At 42.0% G+C, this 20181-nt stretch overlaps 1 protein-coding gene across 2 annotated transcripts in view; it reads right to left on the reverse strand.

Annotated features, from left to right (window-relative positions):
- The window catches only part of Ranbp17 (RAN binding protein 17), a 304243-nt gene extending 284928 nt beyond the window's left edge, over positions 1-19315 (reverse strand). For both annotated transcript variants that reach the window (XM_051167333.1, XM_051167332.1), the window contains exons 1-3: positions 19216-19315; positions 9267-9413; positions 5267-5357 (exon numbers count right to left, since the gene is read on the reverse strand). In XM_051167333.1, coding sequence (XP_051023290.1) covers positions 5267-5357; positions 9267-9413; positions 19216-19233 — 256 coding nt within the window. In that variant the 5' untranslated portion in view covers positions 19234-19315. The remainder of the gene's footprint in view (positions 1-5266; positions 5358-9266; positions 9414-19215) is intronic.
- Between the last annotated feature and the right edge of the window lie 866 nt (positions 19316-20181).

Below are 20181 nucleotides of genomic sequence, written 5' to 3' on the forward strand. Positions count from 1 at the left end.
TATTTTAAGCATGAAAAGTAAAGTAATGCTTACAAAAGTTAACACAGCAAAATCACTTGCAAGCTACCCAACTAAGAACATTTCAATGGAAACCACTCCAAACCCAAAACACCTTAATAAATGAGTGATCATCACAGCCTGGAGGAGCTTAGGATATACTATGGGTGAAAACACAAGACCAAAAGACCAAAGTGTAGAGCTGGAGAAATGGCTCAGGAGTGAAGCGCTTGCACACATGCACATGCAAAGGGGGGGAAAGGACGAGAAAGCCAAGGGACAATCAGCACCTTTATACACAGGCAAGACGACAGGCACTCGGGAAAAATGTTGGAAATTCCTAGAAGTTTGCACAAACTGTCCTTATAACTCAGCAATTTCATGCCTAGGGGTCTACATGGAAAAATGGGGGAAACTGGACCAGGAGGAAAGCTTGTATGTAAATGTCCCAAGTATAACTGCTCACAGTGGCAAAGAAGGGAAGCTCGAACAGCCAGCAAGCTCAGGAACTAGTAATAAATAGAAATATACAATAAATAGAAATAATAAATAGAAATAAATTCTTTCTTTCCTTTCCTTTTTCTTTTTCTTCTTTTTCGGTTTTTCAAGACAGGGTTTCTCTGTGTAGCCTTGGCTGTCCTAGACTTGCTTTGTAGACCAGGCTGGCCTCGAACTCACAAAAGATCCTCCTGCCTCTGCCTCTCTGAGTGCTGGGATTAAAGGCGTGAACCACAATGCCTAGTGGTAACAGATGTTTTAAAAGTTGCATGTAATAAAAAGGAATGACACTCTGACACAACACGATGAAGCATCATCATTTTGCTTGGGGAAAGGTACTATGCATGTACAAAAAAAAAACTACACATACCATCATCTCTTTCTATGGAATATCTGCAAAAAATGTCAATCTGTGAAAGCAGAAAGCACATTAGAGGACAGTGGCAGAGACAGGCTTAGCTGATCTTTCTAGGGTAATGCAAATAATTCTAGAACTGAATTGTGAGAAAGTTCATACAACCATAAATTTACTAAAACTAAAACTTTTTCTAAAGGGTTATAACTGTTGGTTCTGATATACTGACTGTTTTGCAAGCACTTAATTGTATTTAATGATGTAATGTATATTATGTTTCGTAAGTGGAGAAGAAGGGAAGGAAAGGTACTGACTTATAAACGCAAGTACAGCTAAACTACGCAGCTGTCTGAAGAGGAAAAGGATAGTACTCCAGTGCAGGGAACCACAGACGACCACACACTGAGGCAGAAACAGTTGGTATGAGATGAGGCCCTCCTGACAAAAGAAACTGGATGACATTAGTGAAGATACAAGGTCATCTAAACAAGGACAGCTCTTCAGTACTAAGCTAGGAAACCGGTATCTGAGTGATAATCAATAGAAGGCCATGGTTAACTATACTAGTAATGTAGAAAGCGGTGTGGTGAGCCCAGAGCTGGGCAATGGTGTTTACGAGTGAACTACAGAGGTTATTAGAAGAGTATCATCTAAAACTGAGGAGTTACGTCAACCTGAAAAGGCAGTGTGACTAGCCAGGCCATTCATCCTACGCATGTTTTATTTGATCTCACATGCCTATTACTATACATGTCCATTAGACACATCATGTCATAACCAAAATTCTAATCTCCTGACAAAAACAATATTTGTTTTTCAAGACTGAGTTTCTCTGTGTAGCCTGGCTGTCGCAGAACTTGCTCTGTAGACAAGACTAGCATCAAACTCAGAGATTCACCTGCCTCTGCCTCTCAAATGCTGGGATTAAAAGTGTGAGCTACCACCACCCAGCTCATCACTTTTGCTTCCAAGAGTATGTGTATGTGTGTGTGAGACACAAGGTCTCAAATATCCCAGGCTGGCCTTGAATTCAGTATGCAGTCAAGGATAACCCTGAGTTTCTGATTATCCTGCCTCTACCTTCCAGGTCCTGGGATTATAGCCTTTTACCACCATGTCCTGCTTGTACAGTGGTGGGGACTGAACACAGTGCTAGACAGTCACTCTACCACCTGAAATACATCCCAGCCTTGCTCAGCTTGTGATGATAAAAGCCTAATAGTCCATGGTAAGCTGGAAAGTATTTACTGCATCTAACTACAAGCAGCACAGTGCAGCATCACAGTGTAGAATATCATTGTTTACCCTTGCAGATAACGAAAGGCTACAGCTTACTGCCTCTGTCCAGTATCACAAAAGTGTGGTGACCCTGTATCACCAACACAAGAAAAAAAAATCAAAATTCATATTCTGAAGTATTGTTTATATAGAATCAAAGTATTATAAAAAACATCGGAAATCGCTCTTGGGAGGCAGAGGCAGGTGGATCGCTGTAAGTTCAAGGCCAGTCTGGTCTACAAAGTGAGTCCAGGACAGTTAAGGCTACACAGGGAAACTCTGTCTCGAAAAAAAAAAAAAAATCAGAAATCAAATCACTGTAAATTAATATCCATGTTCCTTACTTTAAAAAATGTTTCTAGTTTTAAAATATAAGTCAAATAGATAATCTGAATCCTTGTAACTATTAAGGAAATGTGTTCAGTAATTACTAAGTACAATTTTCATTGTCAACTTCATTGATGTGCAATCACCTCAGACTGGTAAAGCACACTTCTGGACATGTCTGTAACAGTGTTTCCAGAAAGGACTGGCCAAGGGAGAAAGAACTACCACTAGCATGGGCAGCATCCTATGGACTTGAGACCTTAAGAGAATAAAAGGGATGGGAGGGAAACGGCCAAATGAGCGCTGGCATTGCTCTTCTGCCCCTCCTATCCACGAAGAAGCCTCTGCCACAAAACCCCAATGCCAACTGTGCCCCAGCACACAGGACAGCCAGCCATGGAACGAATGCTCTGAAAGCATGAGGCAAATTAACTGCCCTCCTTTCAGCCGTCCTCTTGGGTGTTCTGTCACAGTGACACAACAGTTAAATAATACAGTTATCTTCCAGAGCAAAGCAACAAACGCAGGTGAGCTAACTAGTGAACACATCAAGCCTTTACGAAATAGCTGCCAAGAGACCTACGTAGAGACTACCTAACCTATTGTAGTCCAAAGTTATCTTCTATTATTTACTCTCTCACATCCAGGAGTGGATCCCAGCCCTCATGCATGCTAGGCAAGCATTCCACCTCTGACTACAACCCCATCCCCAAATTATCTTAATACACAAACTGAAAGCATTGCAAGAACATGAAACTAGAAACCAGTTGTCTCTCTTAAAAAGAGTTGTAAAAATTCTCAACATTTCAGCAAGTTGAACCCAATAATGTACGAAGAATTAAAGAGTAGAACAAAGTGGAATTTATCTTAGATATGCAAGGCTGGCTCACTACATAAAACCATTAACAGCCTACAGAATAAAAACCATATGATAATATCAATAGGTGTCAGAAAAGCATTTAACAAATGTTATTCAATTAAGAATAAAGAGGAGCCGGGCGTGGTGGCGCATGCCTTTAATCCCAGCACTCGGGAGGCAGAGGCAGGTGGATCGCTGTGAGTTCGAGGCCAGCCTAGTCTACAAAGCGAGTCCAGGACAGCCAAGGCTACATAGAGAAACCCTGTCTCAAAAAATAAAAAAATAAAAAAAAAAAAAAAAAAATAAGAATAAAGAGGAACTTTCTCAATTTGATCTAGAATATGCCACTGGAAAACAACAACTACAGATGGCATCACATTTAACAAGGAGGAATTTAAAAAGCTCCCCACCATGTTCAGGAACAAAGCAGGAAGTGCTCTCACCATTACTTCAGGTTTCATTTACTTGGTGTGTTCCCTTCCCTCCCAACCTCCAAACTGGCTTGCTGTAAAGCATTAACTCACAATTTAGCCAAGGCTGGTCTCAATTGTGGCAGCCTCCTACCTCAGTGTCCCATGTGCCACCATATACAAGTCACCATGTACATCTGCTTATGTCTAGAGCAATGTTACTCACATTTTTTTCAAAACTTGGAAGTAACCGAAACATCTTATAAACATTCAGACAATGAACAGTATTATTCATAACTAAAGAGAAATGAGATCACTGAGTAAATCATGAAAAGATATGGCTTATTATAAATGAAAGAAGGGAATCTGAGAAAGCTACATACTCTGAGTCTCACCATATGCTAGTCTGGAAAGGCAAACAGTGGAGGCTAATCAGAGATGGGGCTTGAGGTAAAGAGGGAAGCTGCAGCAGGGCACGGGAATTGCAGGGTAGGGACACTGCCTTACACACTGCTGTAACAGCAGACGCATGCCACTGTGCGCTGCCCAAATCTAGACAATAGCCTACACTTACACAGACATCAGGGAAGCCATCCATGAATAGAGGCGGGGAGTGTAAGTTTTGCTAAGAACCTAAAAATGCTCTAACAAAAACAACAATAATGAGTCTATTTAAGATATGTCCTAAGTCATGACTTAGATGGTTTTTTAAAATGCAAATGCCTCTCTTTTGCTGTCTTAAGTGCAGAACTTTCTGCAGACTGAAGGCAAACTGCATCACTGGATGGTTCTAACCACTGAATTTTGATCTTAAAAAATTTTAAAACATCAGATATTTTCATTTTTCTAAAACAAAAATATAAACCACATTAACTTTGAGTCTAAGTAACAGAAATAACACAATAATCTGTCTCTACTACAAAGAAAAAGTAATTTCATATCCTAATTATTATATTTGTCCATATAAAATGCAAGCTTGCACATATATAATATGTGAAGTGTATGATTCGCAAACACATGTGGCTACTCTACAGTAACAATGTTCTTACTATAAGTAGGAAATCAGCTGTGGGTTTTAAGTGTAGCCACAGTGACTATGGTATAACAGTCTGAGCAATACTGCAGAGCTGGTTTCTTTCTGGGCATTCAGCTGCATACAATTAAGAGCATAAACTCTATGCAGATTTAGCGTACTTAAATGACAACTCTATTTCCAGGTTGTGTGATCCTGAGCAGGTCAGAGCTCATCATATCCAATTTACTCATTTGTAAAATAAGAATAATTGATTCATTTATTTGGAGGATAAAATATAATAGTGAACATCTTAACAAATACATCATGTACAAAATACAATTTATTATTAAATTAACAAAATTTTATAATTACGTATTCCCTCATTACATCACCATCATTCCACGAATAAGACTTAACTACCATCTTAAAGTAATAAAACTAAATCACAAGCCAAATAAAAGTTCAGCAAAAAAGAACATTTTTATATTTAAAATATGATTTGTTTAAAAAATTAATGAATCACTTACTGATGTCTATCCTCTGCTCAACAGGTAAAGGATCGAGCCTGGTAGCCAGCTTTGAAAGGCATGTTGCTGCAAGGAGCTGAGCATAGGGTGTCTGCAAGGAACGGAACTGCTGTTATCGTCACAAAACTCAAACAGTCAAAGTACAATTTCCTGAACAAAACCAATTCATTTTTTAAAGATTTATTTATTTATGTTATGCCTATGAGTGCTCTAGCTGCATGTACACCCACAGGCCAGAAGAGGGCATCAGATCACATTATAGATGGTTGTGAGCCACCACATGGTGGCTGGGAATTGAACTGAGGACCTCTGGAGGAGCAGACAGTGCTCTTAACCGCTGAGCCATCTCTCCAGCCCCAGAAACCAATCATTTTTTTAGTTCTCCAAAGTAGATTTATGATGAATAACACACGTGCTTGAAATAACCTATGTAGACCCACAAGTGTACACAATCCTTCATAAAAGACTGAATGGCTGAAGGAGGTACACACAGCCATCCCAACAGCAGCAGGTGAACGGGGAAAACACATGTCTGTGAACAAGTGCAACACGAACACTGCACATGGCCTAGCAGGTCTGCACAGTCTCTTCTCTCGTCCTCCACCAAATACGGCTGGTCCCACACCTGAGAAGGCTGTGCGCACAAGCCTTTGCAATGCCTTTCCCACCATGAGTTCTGTGTTCCTTCAGATTTATGTCCGACAGCGCGCTGGGGCCATCAATTTTCATTTTTCTTAAAGATCTGTATTTTTAGCTTGTGTTTATATATGTGTGCTCACATGAGCTTATCCTCAGAGGCCAGAGGATGTCAGGTGCAGTTGTGAGGCATCCAGTGTGATGTTTTCCTCGAGTGCTCCTAACCACGGAGCCATCTCTCCAGCCTCACCACCAATGTTCTCAACAGTGTACTCAAACTCCATAAACACATGTTCATCCTGCAAAATTCACTTCCTATACTCATTCCACTCCTACAGATTTCTTGCCAAAATGGTATTTTTTATTTTGACTACAAGGTGGGAAAAAAAATTATGAGCCAAATGAACCGAATTCTGTTTTTTTATAGATTGTGAGCTAAAACTGGTTTTCATAGTTTTAAACAGTTAAAAACGATTTAAAAACAATACTTTGTAATGTATAAAAAAAAATAGATACAACCTGAACTTCAGTGATAAATTTTTTGTTTGTTTGTTGAGACAAGGTTTTTTCTGTGCAGCCTTGGCTGTCCTGGAACTCACTTTGTAGATCAGGGTGGTCTCACTAAACTCATAGAGATCCGCCTGCCTCTGCCTCCCAAGTGCTGGAATTAAAGGCCTGCGCCACTACACCCAGCTCGTAATAAAATTTCTAAAGCACAAAGCCTCACTCAGTGTTTACTTGTTGTCCATGGCTGATTCCATGGGTAAAGGCAGACCTTAGCAGTTAAAACTGACCCTGTGTATATTCAAATCTGGCTGCTGCTCATGCACCACAAACTGCAGTAATATAACCCCACAGAGTCGAGACAGAGCCAGCATGACACATACTTTTCCCTACATCAGGGTATTTGCTCCATGTCAAAGAAAAAAACAAAGTGGACTTTAAATGTCTAATGTTAAATTAGATGGCAAATGAATGTGCTTTCTCGGTACCTTTTAGGGCAGCTACCTTGTCCTAAAAGAATATACTGTGACAGTTTCAAACTAAGCAGTCATAACAATATTCCCAACTCAAAGAAAGTCAGTAGTCTTTTTGAAATTTAATACAGACTATGTCAGGATGGCAGTTTCCCTTAAAAGAAGTAAAATATGAGACTATAAACCAAAGCTACGTTTACAAGCTAGTGATGAGCTAATCACCATTGTTTTACTGCAGCAGCTGAGATCCAAGTAGAGAAAATGAACCTCACTACCTTTTCAGAGAGAACTAATGCTCAGAGATAAGGACACTGAAGCAACACCAGAAGTCAACATAAAGGCAGGGCAAGTAAACTGCAAAGGTTGATGTTAGCTTCCAATGAATGGGCTGATGTGACTAGTGACTGTTTGTGCTATCAACATAACAGATGGCTGCCACCAGCTGATTCTGGAAGCCAAGGATGAATGGCAAGCAATCTGAGAACTGCTACCTTCTATGAAGAAGCTGTGGAACTATAGGCCAGAATGTTTTCAAAGGATCTGAAGAAACATTAATTAAACATAAACCTTAGGTAAAATGCGCCACATACACGTGCTGACAGTATTTGAAGCAGAAAAGGGCTTAGCTAGTTAAAGTCACAAAGCTAATCATCATCATCATCATCATCCTGTATTGTTCACATTATTACTAGCATTTATTCTGGAGTGAATATCTGAATCTCTCCTAACTCAGGGAGGCAAAGGTGCTCATTTACTTTCATGACTCATCTTCTACTCTGTAAATTTTGGCCAGACAGATTCTCAATACCCTGACTTGCCCCCAACAAAGAAGACTAGTAACTTATCACAGATAAATTGTATTTTTTTTTAAAGCACACGGCTGAAAAGAAAATTTTATAGGTAAAACAAAACCACTATTTTTCACTATTAAATGGCTTTAGAAATTACCACATACAACAAACCCCTTCTCTCAGTGAGTCCAAGCTAATGCTCAATGTGAAGGGGAGGTGTGGGACCGGGTGAGTGGCTCCAGTCACTCGGCAGCATTAGCACTGCTGGAGCCACAAGCACTGCCAGGCAAGGCACTTCACAAGTTCCTACTGAGAAAAGCTTCAGCAGGGAGTGAAATCGCCATTCCCAGTACGTTTTCTAATCTCCGATTGCAATCGCAGTAGCATGTTTAGACACTGATACAAATATAAAGAAAATTTCCATATTTGGAAATCCATTTTGCTATAAAATTGAGGACCTTCTACCAATTTTTAATTGAAAATCATTAATATACAATATAATAACAGGCAAAAAAGCAAACATGAAGAAGATTTAATAGAAGTTCAAAAATGTCTTCTGAGTGAAAGCTTGCATAAGGTAGATCAGACACTAACATGCTGGTATAAGATTTAACAGAACCTAGGTTTGTAAAGATATTTTCAAAGATGTAAAATTTTAGGCAAATGACAGTGTTCACCTTAATACCTGCATTTTCAAGGCAAAAGCAGGTGGATTACTGTGAATTCAAGGCCGGCCTGGTCTACCCAAAGTTACACAGTAAGGCCTTGTCTAAAGAAAGAATTTCATTAGAAATTTGCATGAATATGTGAACTGTGAACATCCACAATCAAGTCTAATAACAGAAAACACCAAGTCTAACCTCTCTCAGCCAAGCAGTACGACATAAAAAAACATGTTCAGTACTTAATGAAGGTGCAAAGAGGCAGTTAGCTCTCTTCTAAATAATCCTTGGCTTTTCTAGAGTTAACGTTAGCCTGGTTGCCTATAACACTGGCATTTTCTCTCTTTTTTTAGTTATTCCTGAAATGTAATTGGGAGGGCCAGGGATGTAACTTGGTAGAGAGCTCCCCTAGCATGTAAAGGCCCTAGTTCGCTCCTCAGCACTGTTAAAATAAACATACACAATGTGACATCAAAGCAGGCCAAGAAAAACCAGCAAACTACTTCAGCACATTCCTATGTCTACTTTGTGGCTGTTTTCTATGTTTCCTTCCCTGCCTTTCCAGTTCTTTCCTGTGTAACTCTTTTGACAGAAAATTACAATCAGAAGACGTGGCAGTAAGGGGAGTGGGGATGTCTCTGACACCAACTCTGTGGCCTGCTTTTCGATCACTTCCCACAGGGGAAGAAGATATGCTGATGGGGAGGAGCTCCCCTTTTCTGAGGAGTAGGGGAGTAGGGGCAGGAGGAAGAGGGAGGGAGGGTGGGACTGGGAGAAGAGGATGGAGGGGGCTATGATCAGGATGTAAAGTGAATAAATAAATTTTTTTAATAAAAAAAAAAAGATGTTGCCAAAGCTCTGGGTACTCATGCTATCCCACTGCTATTAGCATTAACTCTGGCCTTTCACGGTTAATCACTCATCACATACTTACTGTTCCTTGTTCTAATAAAAGTTGACACTTGCTGAGACATTCTGGGCTGTCAATCAGTTCCAAGAGGGCTTTCTCAGCCTCTATTCTCTCTGTGAGATCAGTGCCTACGTAGAGATGAGTACACAGTGCTTCCAATTCAGCCAAACTCTTCAGAGAAAGAAAAAAAAAATCTGACTTAAATGAAAAAATAATATATTAAACACAATAAGTAAGGCGTAGAGAAATAACGTTTATATACATCCATTCAATACTCAGTTACTGAGCAGTAAAGACGCACTTAACACTGGGCAAAAGAAGCACATTTCCTACTTCCCAAATGACTTATCATTATGCAGTGTAAATTTAGGTAAAGGAGAAGATTCTCTCCTTTACAAAGTTATGCCTGAAAGAAGTAACATATATGCTAAAATGTTCAAAGAATGCCTCAAACCTAAAGGGCAAGCCAAATGAGGAGTAGACTAGAAGGTAGTGTAGACAAAGAAATAGCATTTACAGCCGGGTGCAGTGGCACACGCCTTTAATCCCAGCATTTGGGAGGCAGAGGCAGGTAGATCTCTCAGTTCGAGGCCAGCCTGGTCTACAAAGTGAGTCCAGGACAGCCAGGGCTACACAGAAAACCCTGTCTCAGAAAAAGAAAGAAAGAAAGAAAGAAAGAAAGAAAGAAAGAAAGAAAGAAAGAAAGAAAGAAAGAAAGAAAGAAAGAAAGGAAGGAAGGAAGAAAGAAAGGAAGGAAGAAAAAGAAAGATAGCATTTACAAGGGCTTGAAATAAAATGAATGCACTCATTTCAAGGCATTAAACAGTGGCCAGTAAACAGCTAGGAGATAACCAACAAAGAGATGGGGTGGGGAGAATGACCACACCCATGCTGCCAATAGTTCACTGTACATTTTTTTATTATTTCCAACCCTACTGCCTATAACAAAGAACTAACTATAATTACACGTGTGCTGATCTAGGCCTTCAACAGTGCTTCAGGTGAACCATGCCATGATTTTTAATCCTACAGTATTCCTGACAACATTCTAACTAATTAATGTAGAGGATTTTAGATTATAAGCACAAAGATTAACTCACTCTGTCTATAAATAGAACATTTAGAAACAATGAACTACAAAGTGAGATCAGCCACTCTGGCTTAGAGAATCTTGTTAAAGCCATTTATTAAAACAAATTATTTCACTTGGAACTTGAATTACATACTCAACAAAAATGTTGGCAGAAATTTCAAAAACAGGTCGCCAAATGAACATAATGGGATCCAAAAGAAATGCCAATTTTGTTCAGTTTTGGCCTGAGTTTTTACATGCAGCTTATAGCTACTCTAGGCTTCACAGCTCTCAGATACACAAGCAGCCATGAAACAAAGATCCCATGGCTCCCACCCTGTTTCCACTTCTCTCTAGCTCCTTCACATTCCTACTTCCCTATCTGAGGCACAGCTCAGTGGCCATGATTCAGAAATTTTCTCCCAATGAGTCCTAAAATAAGGTATGAAACTGGTTCGTTAAAATAAAGGACCTCGTTGGGCATGATGGTGCATAGCTGTAATCCCGTCATCTAGGAGGAGGCAGGAGTATTGTCTTATGTCCATCATGTCAACTTGAGTTAAATGAGGCAGAGCTGTGTGTATGCACACAACATACTTTGCACTCACTACTGTTAGAACACTGTAAGATAAGTAACGTTATCCCCAAAAGATAGCTGCAGTTCCTAACCCTCAATCTATGAAAAGGGTTCTTTTTTTGTTTTGGTTTGGTTTGGTTTTGAGTTTTTTGTTTTTGTTTTTTGTTTGTTTGTTTGTTTGCTTGAGACAGGATTTCTCTGTATAGTCATGGCTATCCTAGACTCGCTTTGTAGAGCAGGCTGGCCTCAAACTCACAGCGAACTGCCTGCCTCCCAAGTGCTGGGATTAAAGGGGTGTGCCACCACTGTCCAGCTGAAAAGGGTTCTTTATAAACTCTTAGTTAAGGAATTTGGATAAAAGCATCCTGCATTTAGAGCAGTCCCTAAGTCCAACTCTAAACCCACTTACGGGCACCCTATGAGAGAGGAAGGACATGGTGGCACATTTCTACAACCCAGCATTCTGGAGGCTAAGGCAGGAAGACTCAGAATTCAAGGTCATCCTGTGCTACATACGAAATTGCTGTCCAAACAAAAAGTCGTTGCTGACGGGTTAGGGGCACTGGCCCCCTTTTCTGCACAGTAAAACTTTCCACAAAACTGCATGCAAATATAAAGATTGGTCATGAAGTAGAACAGTCCTTCTGCCAATACACCAATACACAAGGGGACGTGTGAGTGCCCACCTAGGCCTTTTAAAGCACTATGAAATTTGAGTATGAGGTAGAGTCCAAACCTACTTCCCTAAAATACCATCTGCACCCCTCATAAAGCCCCTTGCAAAGGTAACTCTGGTGAACACTATCACCACTCTTAGAAAACCATTAATTGTCTGGAAAGAGTAAGGGTGGGGGGAATGTTTCAGATGCAGAGAGATACAGGGAAGAAGGCCATAGGAAGACAGGCAGAGAATGGAAGGCCTTATCTAAAACGAAGAAGCACCAAAGCTGCCAAAACCCATGAAAGGTAGGGCCGAGGCCTCCAGAAGAAACCAACCCTATCTGTCCTTTGTGTCAGTTTTCTGGCCTTCAGAACTGAGAAGGATTTGAGTTTTAAGCCACCCCAGTTGTAGCAATTTGTTACAAAAGACCTAGGAAACCAATATTTTTTAAATTTATTTATTTTTTACATATACATTTATCTTATTACACATAAATACAATAAGCTACATACAGCAAGAAGAACCATGAAACAATCAGGAATTATAAAAATGTTACATTCATAATGTTTTGAATATTTGAATTAGACAACCTTGAATAAAACATTTTTCCCATCTTGTTGAGTATAAAATTTTGAATGTAAATCAATATCTATAATATCTCATCTCTATCAACTTAAAACATCTAGACCTAAAAACATCTTAAGTCCTAAACAACTAAGCTTAATTGTAAAGCTAACCTATCTGGTCTTCAACCCATTAGAGACTTGAGAAGGAATAAAAATTAATTACCTGAGTAGACCAGAAGTACAGGTTAGCAGCTTCCAAAATGAAAAAATGACAGAGACAGTTTGCTACCTGAACAGTCACCCACGACTCTAACACTGGAGCATCATCTTCAGCCTTCTGGCCCAGTACATCTGACAGACATATTTGTGAGGCAGGAACTATTGAGAACTTGCTTACCCTATCTTGGCAGGGGGTTGGAAACTAACATTTTAAAATATAAATACTTATATTATTCAAGTCAATGGTATCTAATTATCTAAGTAAGTCTATTAAGAAAGATTGTAAAAAAAAGGTCTGGATATTATTTGCTTTGCTATACTGATTTAATAAACTTCAAGACAAAAAGACAGGTATATAGTTAGTGTTCAGTCAACATTACCAATCATTCTTTTTCTCCAAAGACGTTTTAAATTATTTTTAATTTATTTTATATGTGTGAGTGTCTTAACATTTAGTTTTATGCATATGGGTGTTTACTTGCATGTAAATCTGTGTTCCACATAAGTGCACTGCCTCCAGGAGAGGGCACTGGCTCCCTTAGGCCTGGAGACAGAGCTATTTATTAGCCATCACATGGGTGCTAGGTATCAAGCCAGGTCCTCTGGATGAACAGCCAGTGATCTTAACACTACATCATTTCTCCAGTCTCAATATATATTACTAGCAAATGACAAGTGGTACAAATTTAAAAGGGCAGAGTTGAACTTTAATAAAAGATCTGAAGGGGGCAACAAATTTTGTTACTGTAATGGTTTAAAAAAAAAAAAAAATCAAGAGGCTTATCATTGGCCATGCCAAGTAGCATGGGTGGGGAAGACACCTAGAGGTCCACTAGCCTTGTGGTCCAAATGCCGTGGGAGCCACTATGATGTGCAAGTGTGTGATGGAGTGATGACAGAAAGAGAAGCAAAACGGTTTGAGCACTATGAAGAGAGGTGGAACTGGAGATGCAAGGATGGAAAGGAACAGCCTGATGTGAGTAGCCTGCCCAGCCACCAGAGGCCATGCTCAAGTCCCAGCTGGTGCTGCTGCTCAGAGCTATGATGTCAGAGGGTCAGATTACCACTAAAGACTATGAGGAAGTTCTTGGTCTGGGCTGCAGCCTGGAGCCATGTTGCTGTGCAAGGGCTATGCAGAACTGGCCCTGCCCCTCACTGGCTGTACCACTCTGGAGAGCTGGCCCTGCACCACGCCTGAGCAGCTCAGTGGCGCTGACCCTGGTGCTGTGGGCATAGGCTCCTTGGCTAGATGAAAGAAACAGCAAAGGAGTAAGGGAAGAGGGGGAGGAGGCAGCCAGCAGTACAGCAAGAAAGCATAAGAGCAATGGAAATATATGTGAGCAATGGGCATTTTCATATTTTAGTGACAATTTCACAAATGTGCATATATGCCAAAACTCATCCTATTGCAGTTTAAACACATGCATTTTATTACGTACCAATTATAGTTCACTAAAATGCCTTTGTTTTCTCCTCCAAAAAACAACCAAACTATCTATCTTTAAAAACAGATAAATTACTTCCCTGTATTTTTCCTGCCTTGTGAGATCAAGCTTCTTGACTGCCAGTAGGAGACACTGCCTCCACTTTGAGGCCGCTTGTTTCCTACAAACTGTTCCTTCTTTGTTAGCTGAGCATCCCTGAAGCCTTATTCCGGGGCCTCTTCCTTCAACACTGAATCCAAAATTATGTTGGTGCAAAGGAGTTGCAGGTTTGGACTGTGAATGTTAAATAATTATAAATAGGCTTAAAGCAAATTTTATTAATCAAAATAGGAACCATTACAAATCAACATATTTTGCCAGTAAGAAATTACTTTAATTACTCTTTTAGTGTGGAGACCCATTCTTTGGAATTAAAACATGTTCTTAGAAAGCAATTTCCAGATCCTGTTGGTTATAGGAGTGCTTTTTCACTGTGAAACACTATCAAGGTACTTGAAGAAGTGCTTTAGAACTTCTCTTTAGTTCAACCACTTAGCTGGTCACCAGCAATTGTCATTTTTCTGTCACATGGCACAATCTGATCAAAAAATGATTCATCAAAAAAAATTTTTTAAAGAAATAAAAAAGAAAGGATTCATCATTGTAAAGAGTAAGAGAGAAAACAATTCAAAACAGTTTTCTAAAAAAATTTCTATCAGCTCATGAGGAATCCATTCACTGAGCCTTTTGCCTTTTCCAACTGGCTTCCAATGTCAAATGACCATGAATAAGCTCACGCTGAGTTCTCCGGCAACTTCTGTAGTTAGCTGTAAGAGGATCAGTTTCAGTGACTATTTTCCAAGGATCACTGTCAACTTCTGATGACCTGCCACAATGCTCTTCAACTTCAGGGCTCTCAATTCCTTGCAAACTTTACTGAAGCACCACTGCACTGTACACTAGCAATTTGTGGGCCAGTAACAGCAGAGATCCATTTTTATACTCAAACAAGAAAACCACAGCTTAGCAGGTGGCTGTAACCCATGTAAAGGGAGGAGAGAACCTACACAATGTTTAACCTCCACACATGTGCCACAGCACATTCACAGTATTAAACAAGTAAAATGTTAAAAAAAAAAAAAACACTCAAATTTGCTTTTTGTCTTCATCATTTCCATAATATAAATCTAAAATAAGCAGTAATTTCACTATCAAAACGCATACTAAGAAATTCATATTAAAATGATTTATAACATAACCACATGTTAAGAATATCAAATGACAAATATCCAAAATGCAAAACTACAATATAGATGGGCGTGGTGGCGCATGCCTTTAACCCCAGCACCTGGGGGAGGCAGAGGGAGGCGGATCTCTGTGAGTTCAAGGCCAGCCTGGTTTACAAAACGAGTCCAGGAAAGCCAAAGTTACACAGTGAAACCCTGTCTCCAAAAAAAAAACCCAAAAACTACAGTACTTTTACACCAACCAAATAGTTTGGGTCTCACAATTTACAAGTGTATTCTTATCTTTTCCTAAGCCAATTCTAAACACCAGATTCCTGCATACTACATAATTTTAGTGTGCTCATTTCTCAGATTAAAAAAAAATAAAACAAACCTAGAGTTGACAGGGCACATGCATGTAGGCTGCACGAGATCACAGAGCCAATGACAAGTGTATATGCAACAGGTACGTCTTCCTCACTGTCTGCCATCCAGCCACGCCTTATTCTTCAGTCACCATCTATCTGACAACAAACGCCCACTTCTTACCTTTATATATGTCTACAAAGCCTTTCCAGAAAGGCACTATAAGTAACACCAAACCAACAGAAAGCAAATTAAACATGTCTCCAACAGACTTTTACTCTAGCTGTCCCTTTCCAGTGCTGTTGGAGTTTAAGACTAGACCCACTGTCACAAGTTTCATACTATCTTCTGCTTTCTTCTCTCCTTAATTCCTCTTGCATAATTAAAAAAAAAAAAAAAAAAGTGGTTTTGCCCAAGGGATCTGATCTTTGCCCTCAATTTCTGGTAGATAATTTGTGTCATAGTTGACAGGAGTTCTTTTTTTAGGACAAGCGCTGACCAAACCTGGTTCAGGGTTTTGGGTTAGGGTAATGATTTTGGGTCACAGGTTACCAGTGGAACTAGAAATTATCAGTCATGCCTAAATAATGAAGCATCAATAAATACTGTGGGTACTAAAGAGTGGGAGCCTTCTCACTTTGAGTGGTGCACACATATGGAGGCCAGGAGAACATCCTATCCTGAGGATAACAGAAGCTATATTTTAGAACCTTCACAGATTATCCTGTGTCTCCTTTTAATCTGTATTCTTTCCCTATAATAAATCACAATTGTGAATTTGATAGCTTTTTGTTTTGTTTTGTTTTTCCAAGACAGGGTTCCTCTGTGGACGTCCTGGCTGTCCTGGAACTTGTAGACGTAGGCTGGCCTGGAATTCACAGAGATCAGCCTGCCTCAGCCTCCCAAGTGCTGAGATTAAAGACCTGTGCCACTATGTCTGGCAGAATTTGATAGCGTTTGTTGAACTTGATGAGCCCTTCTGATAAACTGTCAGGCCTATGATGGCTGGGGGAAATCCCTGAATTTGCTGTTGGTGCTGAAAGGAGTTTTATGTCTCACAGCACATGCCCAACTCTGGGTGCATACCAATTTACTTATGGTAATCAAGTTCTACCAACTGTTTCTCTGTACAGATTCCAGACACTCAGACATTGGAGAAATTAAGTAAAATCTTCTGCCATGGCTCCAACATCTTAGCTTTCTCCAGAGGCTGCTTAGGAGTGAGTGGAAAGTGGCAGCGGGGGGAGGGGTATCTTAAAAGACACAGACCTGGGAAAGTTGCTGGTCCCACGGAGTGGGCACAGGCTTTGGAACCTGACACTCACAATGATCAAAGCTTTCTTAAGCCTCATGATTGAAAGCACAAGCAGAAAACATCTGAAGCAATTGTGAAGGGTAAGACAGAAAGGGGGAAAGTAATCTATGTACCACACGTCAGACTAAGAACCACCTTTCCCAAACCACTTTTCATCACACTACCATCACTGTGTGTATTTCTCAGTCACATCTAGAACATCCAGCCAAGTCGAGCTTAAAAAGAACAGCTAATAGTCTCTGACTCCAGAGCCACTGGGGGCTTTTTCCAATATCATTGTTAGGTGTAAAACAATAACAACAGTGTATGCAGAAAATAATATGGCGCCAGTTCTCTTTAACAAGCTAGCTCCCTAATGATTGACACAGAGAGACTATGATTTATTACTAAGCTGTAAGCACTACGCTGGGCAGATTCTGAGCTATTCTAATCCTACTACCCTTCAAACCCACGTAAAAGCTCTTTACTCGCCCATCAGGTGACTCCCTGTCGGCTTCTGCTCCATCAGTCATCGGCTCCCTACCTTGTGGCCCCTCCCAGATCCCAAGCCTAGGAACCTAAGCTCCGCCTACCTCTCTTCTCCCCAGTCACAAGCTTCAGCAACTTTATTAACCAATCAACTTTAAATTAGGTAGAGCAAGGGTTACACAACAAACACAGGTGTTTGTTAGGCGGGCATCCAGATCTTGGGAGGCCAGTAATTAGCATAAGGGTACACAGCACCAGACCAAGCCTCAACTTATTCCCAATTCTATCTTTCCTCATTCTGCACCTCCACCTGGAATGCCTCCTCAAAGGTAACCCAGATCCGCCTCTCACTACTTCCTAACTAGGAAGATTGTGACTGAATCTCTAGGAATATCGTCCTCTGCCTTCCAGGAAGCCAAGGAGTGGACTGAAGGGGAAAAGCATGGACAGTCCACACTCTCGGCATTGCCCTGTGGACAATTATATCACCGAGCTACATAATTACCAAGTGTGATAAAGACACTGAAACAATGCCCTAAAAATGTCACGCTAGTGTATATTTCTAGGACTGATATGACTCGTTTGGGGATCAACATATAATGTTTCTAATATTGCACTTGGGTATGAAGGAGGTTTCCAGGACTTGGCAATTTACCAGGCATCATATTTCCAAGTCCAAAAAAAGTTCCAAATTCTCCTACATCTCCTAATTTACTCAAGACTTATACCTGCACTATGAACATCTGATTATCTATTTCCAACTCACAATAAGTTCTCCCTATTAGGTCCTTCTTGTAAAAATTCTGCACAAGGCATATTTACCTAAAGTGGTAATAAAAACCCTTAAAAACAAACAAGCAAAAAGGTAAGTCAAAAGATAAAATGTGAGTCTATTTCTGGTTCTAAATACCTTTTAAAACTAATAATAATGCCGGGCGGTGGCGGCGCACACCTTTAATCCCAGCACTCAGGAGGAGGAGGCAGGCGGAGGCAGCCTGGTCTACAAAGTGAGTCTAGGACAGCCAAGGCTACACAGAGAAACCCTGTCTCAAAAAAAAAAAAAAAACAAGTAATAATAAAGCAGTGAGTTCGTGGGACCAGAGGATCCATGTAAATCTACAAGGAGAATGTGACAGATACACTGTCATCAACCCCCTGCCTACTTCGTCATCTGCTATCCAAAACTTCCCCTGAGCTCTTTTCACATCAATCTTAGGACGCAGGAACAGGCTTTTGCAGTATGTTACGGTCTTCTACAATTTCTTGCATTGCCCAGAATTTCTAGACTGTAGTCTTCCTTTCCTCTTCACCTAGACATCGACAGTGCCTACAATTCCCGCTAGAGTCTCACGTTCCTGGGAGTACAAGGCAAGGGAGTTTGCCCCGAGGTGTTAAGTACCATCACTAGGAAACAAGTAACAAGTCAAAGTGGAGGCTCCACACCGAATACCGACTGAGTAACCCCTTTCTGTGCTCCCGCGATACTCCGGGACTGATTCTACCATAACAGTTTTCACGTGTGCAGTAATTACCGCACGCCCTAAAAGGACAAGGGTGGTAGCTGATGTCGCCCTGCAGCCCCAGAACGCTCCGCCACGGTAGACGCTCAGTAGGGAGGCGCAATAGATGTCTGTGGGATGAAGACACGCACGGTGCAGGAGGCACCTGGCAGTCGCTACCGCATCCCTCCCGCGCAGCCCGCGCCCTAGCCCAAGGCTCCTCCAATGAGGCTGCGCGCACCCGGGTCGCGCCGCGCCCCGACCCGCCCGCCCGCCTCCGGCCAATGACAGTCCTCCAGCCGCGCTGCCGCGCTCCCGCCGCTCCAGCCTCTGAGCTCAGGCTCCCGGGGCGAGCACCGACCGCGGGCTCGGTGAGGACCGGATGGCGGGCCCCTCCGCCCCGGCTCCCACCTGCCGGGACGCAGCCGCACGGACGAGGGGCAGACTCGGCGGCCGAGCGTAGCCCGCTCCTCTGCGCCCCGCCGCCCCACCGTTCCCGGGCGGGCGAGGGGCTGCGCTCGGGGTCGCGGCCTGGGCCGCCCGCCGCCGGCGCTCCAGGCCCGCAGCCCGGCGCACTGACCTGAAAGTGCAGCGCCATCTTCCCTGAGCGGCGCGGGCCACGCGGCCCGAGGGCCGAGGGGAGGGGGAGCGAAGGCGCCGCGCGAGCCCGGCCTCCGCGGGATCCCCACGCCGCTCGCTCCCCGTGGTCGGCGCGCTCCACTCGGAGCCGGCGGCGGGGCTGGGCGGGGCTGGCGGAGGGGGCGTGTCCTTAGGGCACCTACGCCCAACCGCCGGTGCTCTCCTTTTGCAACTGCTGGTGCCCCCTCAGGGCTGAGCCTCTGACCTCTGGCCTCTGACCTTTAACCCACCACCTCGACCCAACTGTCCGCCATGTCCGCGGACTGGCTCTCTCTCACTTTGCATTCTCGCCTGGCGTATAACTCTGTGAACCTGGCTGGCCTCGAACTCGTGGTCCTCCTCGTCTCCTTGAGTCCTGAGTACAGGGATCCGTGCGGGTCACCGAGCGCTTCGGCTCCTAAATCTACAGTAGACAAGGCTAAAGAGACCGCTCGGCAGTGAAGGGCATTCACAGCTGCATATAGCTCCAGCTTGTGGAGATCCCACTGCTTTAGCGGGCGCCTGCATCCCTTACGTACACAAAATAATAAAGCTTAAATCTACAACAGGCAAATTTGATTCCTAACAGGACTCTGAAACAAATACATCATCCATCTCCCACATGCCAAATCCCACATCTCCCCCACATCCCACGGGTGTCCTTGTCCTCCACTACTCCTACTGTCAGCCTCTGACTCCCCCAAATCCAACTGCTGTCCTTATCCCCTGTCCCCCAGTACCCAACTCCCATTGTTTTTTTAATTTTTTTAAAGCTTATTGAGGTTAAATTAAACAAGTGTATGTGGTATTAAATTGTAAAATTCTGGCTCGACTGTAACTCCTTGTCTGTAGTTTTATGTGAACTTATATTTTACACCAAATTATTCCGTTGGAATCAAGGGTCGTTAAAGCAGAGATAGATCAGAGT

Source organism: Acomys russatus, chromosome 25 (assembly GCF_903995435.1).
Source record: "Acomys russatus chromosome 25, mAcoRus1.1, whole genome shotgun sequence".
Lineage (NCBI taxonomy): Eukaryota > Metazoa > Chordata > Mammalia > Rodentia > Muridae > Acomys > Acomys russatus.